Source organism: Carcharhinus amblyrhynchos, chromosome 25 (genome assembly GCF_965287045.1).
Source record: "Carcharhinus amblyrhynchos chromosome 25, sCarAmb.v2.hapA, whole genome shotgun sequence".
Taxonomy (NCBI): domain Eukaryota; kingdom Metazoa; phylum Chordata; class Chondrichthyes; order Carcharhiniformes; family Carcharhinidae; genus Carcharhinus; species Carcharhinus amblyrhynchos.
The window spans coordinates 43,392,556-43,400,446 of NC_137348.1; the positions used below are offsets into that span (position 1 = coordinate 43,392,556).

The 7,891-nt window shown below is 48.3% G+C and overlaps 1 protein-coding gene across 1 annotated transcript in view; it reads left to right on the top strand.

The window, feature by feature from the left end:
* The window catches only part of LOC145358130 (suppressor APC domain-containing protein 2-like), a 52,594-nt gene extending 51,726 nt beyond the window's left edge, over window positions 1-868 (top strand). Inside the window, exon 7 of the mRNA XM_080211809.1 lies at window positions 671-868. Within this exon, the coding sequence (XP_080067935.1) occupies window positions 671-868 (198 nt within the window). The remainder of the gene's footprint in view (window positions 1-670) is intronic.
* The last annotated feature ends 7,023 nt before the right edge of the window (window positions 869-7,891 follow it).

Genomic DNA, 7,891 nt, shown 5'->3' on the forward strand with positions numbered 1-7,891 from the left:
AGATGCAGTGTAGGAAGCGTTCTTTCTGGTTGTATCACAGCTTGGTATGGGCTCCTGCTCTGCCCAAGACCACAAGAGACTACAGAGGGCTGTGACTGAAACCCAATCCATCAGGCAAACCATCCTCCCATCCATTGACTCTGTCTACACTTCCTGCTGCCTCTGATACTGGAGTTGAGGGGATTGAGCTAGGAGGAGAGGCTGAAGAAACTAAGCTTGTACTCGTTAGAGTTTAGAAGAATGAGGGGAGATCTCATTGAGACGTATAAGATGATGAATGGGATGGATAGGATAGAGGTGGAGAGACTCTTCCCGCTCAGAAAGGACAGTAGGACTAGGGGGCACAGCCTCAAGATAAAGGGGGGGCGGTTTAGAACGGAGTTGAGGAGGAACTTCTTCACTCAAAGGGTGGTGAATCTCTGGAATTCTCTGCCCGTTGAAGTGGTGGAGGCTGCCTCGCTAAATATTTTTAAGACGCGGGTTGATGGGTTTTTGATAAGAGAGGGGATTAAGGGTTATGGGGAGAGGGCGGGAATGTGGAACTGAGCAGCGACAGATCAGCCATGATCTTATTGAATGGCGGGGCAGGCTCGAAGGGCTAGATGGCCGACTCCTGCTCCTATTTCTTATGTTCTTAAGCCAAGACACTGTGCCTTTGCCCACCCAACAGCGATTCCCCAAGTGTAAGACTGCATCCTCGTGGCTCTTAACTGACTATGATGGCATGGGGCTCCGCTCGGGCATCACGAGGGATTGGATCAATGTCCAGTCCATCTGTGACCACGCGATACACCTCGTGCAAGTGTGTTCTCGTTCCCCGGGCAGCGGCCATGACAGTTCTGCTACTCGGAAATCCCAGCTGTCTTAGAGGGATGGCCCCTCGGGGACGAGGGGTACCCGCTCAGGAGGTGAGTGACAATGCCAGTGCCGAGGTCACAAACACCCCAGCGGAGACTCAATGCGACACGCGTGTTGGTGGTTGGACTGTTGAACATAGAACATAGAACATTACAGCGCAGAACAGGCCCTTCGGCCCACGATGTTGCACCGACCAGTTACAAAAACAATGACCCACTAACCTAAACCAATCCCTTTTCGTCCATAAACCTGTCCGCCTGAACCAGCTTGGGGGTGAGGTCGGGGAGGTGGGGGGTGCTGCCCTACAATACAGCCCCCAGAGAGTTCCCCGCATTATTGTGCACTGCAGAGGGAAGGCAACTGAGATCTGGGGGAGATGGGTGAGTGTCAGGACTCAGACGAGGAGTAGGTTGAGGAAGGAGGTGAGCCTGGTGATGCCAAGAGGAACTGGGTGGTGGACGGCGTCAGAATTGGCCCACAAGCGAGGGGTACGACGAAGAACAGCACAGGAAACAGGCCCTTCGGCCCTCCAAGCCTGCATCGCTCATTGGTCCAACTAGACCATTTGTATCCCTCCACTCCCAGTCTGCTCATGTGGCTATCCAGGTAAGTCTTAAATGATGCCAGTGTGTCCGCCTCTACCACCCTGCCTGGGATGCTCTCCTTGTTTCGAAGAGTAGCAGACGCTGAGATTCCCCCCTACATTTGGGTCTAAGCAATGATGTTGTGCCAGTATTATCTAACCGTGAGCTTGCACGTCTGCGATGAGACAGGGCTGGACTCTGCAGGGAGAATGAGGCTAATTTGCAGTGAGGACACAGCGAGGCTTCTGTCTCTCAGCGATATGTCTGACTCCTGCCCAACAGAGAGCTCTGTACCCCGCCAATCGACCAGTACATCGGGGGGGGGGTTCCTCAAAGCTGGAATGAAAGCGTGCCCCTGCACTGTTGGACACAAAATATTCAGCCGGGGGGGGTTTCACTTTCATCTTACACCCGAGCTGGGCACCCAATCAGCCCCCTTGGCCCCTTCCACTCAGGTGCACAATGCTCCGATCCTGGGGGGCCCCTTGCTCCTGGGGTCCCGGGAAGGGTGGCCAGTGGGGGGTGGGTTTGGAGGTGTAGGGTTGCCTGCCCCAGGGCTTCTTTACTCTGTCCTCAGTGTGGGAGGACAAACCAAAGTAACACAGACAAGTGTGAGGTGTTGCACTTTGGAAGGACAAAGCAAAGTAGAACGTACAGGGTAAATGGCAGGACTCTGAAGAGTGCAGTTGAACAGGGGGATCTGGGAATACAGGTACAGAATTCCCTAAAAGTGACGTCACAGGTGGATAGGGTCGTAAAGAGTGCTTTTGGAACATTGGCCTTTATAAATCGGAGTATTGAGTATAAAAGTTGGAGTGTTATGGTAAGGTTGTATAAGACATTGGTGAGGCTGAATTTAGAGTATTGTGTACAGTTTTGGTCACCTAGTTACAGGAAGGATGTAAATAAGGTTGAAAGAGCGCAGAGAAGGTTCACAAGGATGTTGCTGCAACTTGAGAAGCTGAATTACAGAGAGAGATTGAATAGGTTAGGACTTTATTCCCTGGAGAATGAGGGGAGATTTGATAGAGGTGTATAAGATTTTGATGGGTATAGATAGAGTGAATGCAAGCAGGCTTTTTCCACTGAGGCTAGGGGAGAAAAAAACCAGAGGGTATGGGTTAAGGGTGAAAGGAGAAAAGTTTAAAGGGAATATTAGGGGGGGATTCTTCACGCAGAGAGTGTGGAACGAGCTGCTGGATAAATGCGGGGTCACTTTTAACATTTAAGAAAAACTTGGACAGGTTCATGGATGAGAGGGGTGCGGAGGGATATGGTCTCGGTGCAGGTCAGTGGGACTAGGCAGAAAAATGGTTCGGCACAGACAAAAAGGGCCAAAAGGCCTGTTTCTGTGCTGTAATTTTCTATGGTTCTATGGGAGAGAGGGAACATTCTCAAGAGTCAACAAGAGTTGACTCGCAAGATCTCTACTTAGATACGTGGTCCATGTGATTCATGTTGATATGGCGATATACTTTGAATTAAGCAGAGTACAGAGAAAACCATTGTGATTTTGGGTTACGATTTTCTTAAAATATCACTGAATACAAGGTACAAGAAAGAAACAGTAGCTGGAGGCCAAAGGTCAATACGGTTCACTGTTTCTGAATGCAGATAGGAACTTCCACTCGGATCGAAAAAGACCGATTCTTCAGGGGTTAAAATAAATCTGGAATATTTGTGAAGCGTGTGCTATAGGAAGGATCTCCAGTAATATTCTCACCATCAGGGTCAGTTCTGGGCTTAGAAGTTACCAAGCTAAGAGAGAAAAAGAACAGAAGTAAACCCTCAGGAGCAAAAAATAATTTTGGACTGTTCTGGGAGAACGTCCACTTGAGGGCAGTGGATTATTTACCTGATCATATATTGTTTGTTGTGCTAAAATAAAAAGGATACTTTTTTCTGTGGTTCAAAGTACAAGTTGCCTTCCTTTGATTTGATTTATTATTGTCACATTTATGAACATACAGTGAAAAGTATTGTTTCTTGCACACTATACAGACAAAACATACCGTTCATGGCAGATGGAGCATAATGTTAGCAAGTGTGAGGTTATCCACTTTGGCAGAAATAATAGTAGGAGGGATTATTATTTAAAGGGCGAAAAGCTGCAGCATGCTACGGTGCAGAGGGACCTGGGGGTCCTTGTGCATGAGTCGCAAAAACCCAGTCTGCAGGTGCAGCAGGTGATCAAGAAGGTGAATGGGATGCTGGCCTTTATAGCGAGGGGGATAGAATATAAAAGCAGGGAGGTCTTGCTGCAACTGTACAGGGCACTGCTGAGGCCGCAGCTGGAGTATTGTGTGCAGTTTTGGTCGCCGCACTTGCGCAAGGATATTTTGGCCTTGGAGGGAGTGCAGAGGAGGTTCACCAGGCTGATACCGGAGATGAGGGGGTTGGACTATGAAGAGAGACTAAATAGGCTGGGTCTGTACTCGTTGGAGTTTAGAAGGATGAGGGGGGATGTTATAGAGACGTATAAGATAATGAAAGGGATGGATAGGGTAGAGGTAGAGAGATTCTTCTCGCTCAGAAAGGACAGTAGGACTAGAGGGCACAGCCTCAAGATAAAGAGGGGGCAGTTTAGAACGGAGTTGAGGAGGAACTTCTTCACTCAAAAGGTGGTGAATCTCTGGAATTCTCTGCCTGTTGAAGTGGTGGAGGCTGCCTCGCTAAATATATTTAAGTCACGGGTAGATAGGTTTCTGATAGACAGGGGAATTAAGGGTTATGGGGAGAAAGCAGGAAAGTGGAACTGAGACACGACAGATCAGCCATGATCTTATTGAATGGCGGGGCAGGCTCGAAGGGCTAGATGGCCTACTCCTGCTCCTATTTCTTATGTTCTTAGAGAAGGAAATGAGAGAGTGCAGAATGTAGTGTTACAGTCATAGCTAGGGTGTAGAGAAAGATCAACTTAGTGCAAGGTAAGTCCATTCAAAAGTCTGACAGCAGCAGGGAAGAAGCTGTTCTTGAGTCGGTTGGTACGTGACCTCAGACTTTTGTATCTTTTTCCCAATGGAAGAAGGTGGAAGAGAGAATGTCCGGGGTGTGGGGGGTCCTTAATTATCCCGGCTGCTTTGCCAAGGCAGTGGGAAATGTAGACAGAGTCAATGGATGGGAGGCTGGTTTGCGTGATGGATTGGGCTACATTCACAACCCTTTGTAGTTCCTTGTGGTCTTGGGCAGAGCAGGAGCCCAGACCGAGCTGTGATACAACCAGAAAGAATGCTTTCTATGGTGCATCTGTAAAAGTTGGTGAGAATCGTAGCGGACATGCCAAATTTCCTTAGTCTTCTGAGAAAGTAGAGGCGTTGGTGGGTTTATTTTTATTCTGTGTCCTTTCCCATAGCCAATCTATACTTTATGATATTATGATCACTGTTCACTAAATGTTCCCCGACTGACACTAGAGAGTGCATCCTTGTAACTCCTCTGTAAATGTGTTCCTCGATCTTCCCCATGAGTTGGTGCCCTACACAATCCACCCAACAATGACATCTGTATTGTTTCTTACACAAATCCAGAGAAATCCTGTCCTTAATCCTACTGGGATATCCTTTCGCTAACACCGTACTGTGGTCCCGATTCAACACTGCCACTCCTACTCATTTTCTACCTTCACTAAAAACCCTGTATCCAGGGGAACGTTTAACACCCAGTCCTGACTCCTTTCTGAGCCAAGCCTGTTATCCCCACAACATCATGTTTCCATGTGGGGCGGCACAGCACCACAGTGGGTTAGCATTGCTGCTTCACAGCTCCAGGGTCCTGGGTTCGATTCCCGGCTCGGGTCACTGCCTGTGTGGAGTTTGCACATTCTCCTCGTGTCTGTGTGGGTTTCCTCCGGGTGCTCCGGTTTCCTCCCACAGTCCAAAGATGTGTGGGTTAGGTTGATTGGCCATGCTAAGAAATTGCCTCTTAGTGTCCAGGGATGTGTAGGTTCGAGGGATTAGTGGGTATAATAAGAACATAAGAAGTAGGAGCAGGAGTAGGCCATCTGGCCCTTCGAGCCTGCCCCGCCATTCAATAAGATCATGGCTGATCTGAAGTGGCTCAGTTCCACTTTCCCGCCCTCTCCCCATAACCCTTAATCCCCTCTCTTATCAAAAACCCATCAACCCGCGTCTTAAAAATATTTAGCGAGGCAGCCTCCACCACTTCAACGGGCAGAGAATTCCAGAGATTCACCACCCTTTGAGTGAAGAAGTTCCTCCTCAACTCTGTTCTAAACCGCCCCCCCTTTATCTTGAGGCTGTGCCCCCTAGTCCTGCTGTCCTTTCTGAGCGGGAAGAATCTCTCTACCTCTATCCTATCCATCCCATTCATCATATGTAGGGATATGGAGGTAGGGCCTGGGTGGGATTGTGTTTGGTGCAGACTTAAAAAGAACAACACAGCATAGGAAACAAGCCCAATGAGCCTGTGCCATTTTAACATTACCAGTCCCCCTCTCCACCCATGACCCTTGTCTATGTTATGGCATTCCACATTGAGGGGAGACTAATTTAGGGACAATTTGTTACACCAATCAGCCTAAGAGCACATCTTTGGGGTGTGGGAGGAGACTTGATGGGCTGTAGGGTTCTATGGTTCTATCTGTGCCTGTAGATTATTTGCCTTATCGACCACACTCTGTGTATTCACCTAAATACATAGTAACCCTGCCATTTATTGTGCATTTCCTTACCTTTCTGACCTCCCACTGCCTCTGGATTGAATTCCATTTGCCACATTTTCTGGCTAGTAATCTTCCAGCTGTCATCCCCGTTATTAACCCCTCGGACAATATCTGCACCATCTGTAATCACATCCCTTACTCTTTAGTCTAAATCATTGCTAGATCCTATGCACAGCAAGAGATCTCCAGCTCAGCACAAGACCCCACTACACACAGCCTTCCAGTTATAAATACCCAATAAAGATTACCCTCTACACCCTGCCATTAACCCAATTTCAGATCCAACTCCCCTTGAATCCAATCAGCTTTGAAATTTCTACCGCGTAAGACCTTGTGAAAAGCCCCTGGTGTAAATTCGACGCAAACTTTATCAGGAACCCACCCAACCTCCTCACTAGCTCCTCAAAATCTTTCTAGACCCGATTTATGCCGTCCCTCAGAAATAATTTTTGAAAAATAGCTCCAAACAACTTTTTAAATCCAAATGGCCCAATCTGGAGTCACATTTCAAAGCCTGGGAATCAGCATGCAACTGACTCTGTGTGCTTGCATGCTTGCTTCAGAGCAGAGTGGATGTATAGAACATATAGAACATAGAACATTACAGCGCAGAACAGGCCCTTCGGCCCACGATGTTGCGCCGACCAGTTACAAAAACAATGACCCACTAGCCTATACCAATCCCTTTTCGTCCATAAACCTATCCAGAGATCTCTTAAACGCCCCCAAACTAGACGCATTTACAACTGCAGCAGGCAGGGCATTCCAATCCCTCACCACCCGCTGGGTAAAGAACCTACCCCTGACATCCGTCCTGTAGCTACCCCCCCTTAATTTAAAGCCATGCCCCCTCGTGCTAGCTTTCTCCATCCGAGGAAAAAGGCTATCACTATCCACCCTATCTAAACCTCTAATCATCTTATATGTTTCAATAAGATCCCCTCTTAGCCGCCTTCTTTCCAACGAAAACAACCCTAAATCCCTCAGTCTCTCCTCATAGGACCTCCCCACCATACCAGGCAACATCCTAGTAAACCTCCTCTGCACCCTCTCCAACGCCTCCACATCCTTCTTGTAATGTGGGGACCAGAACTGCACACAATACTCCAAGTGCGGCCGCACCAGAGTTGTGTACAGTTGCAACATTACACTGCGACTCCTAAATTCAATCCCCCTACCAATAAACGCCAAGACACCGTACGCCTTCTTAACAACCTTATCTACTTGATTCCCAACTTTCAGGGATCTATGTACACACACACCTAGATCCCTCTGTTCATCCACACTATTCAAAGGAAATAGGAAACCCATCCAGACATGAGGAGAATGTGCAAACTCCACACAGACAGTGACCCGAACCAGGAATCGAACCCTGGAGCTGTGAAGCAGCAGTGCTAACCCTCTGTGCTACCATGCTGCCCACAAATGGGGCGGTTTAGGTGCATTGGCCGTGCTGAATTAGTGTCCCAGGATGTATAGGTTAGAGGGATTAGCGGGGCAAACATGTGGGGCTACGGGGAAGGGTCTAGGTGGGATTGTGGTCAGTGCAGACCCGATGGGCCGAACGACCTCCTTCTGCACTGTAGGCATCCTATGAATTTGCCCAGCACTGTGGTTAATGTGTGTTCTTGTGTTCGTGCGTGGGTTCATATGTGCTTTTGTGTTTCTGTGAATGCACGCGTGTTTGTATGCATTTGCGTGACCTTGTGTGACTATTCTTCCGTTGACGGCACCTGGTTTCTCTACGCAGTGTAATACAAACCAACAG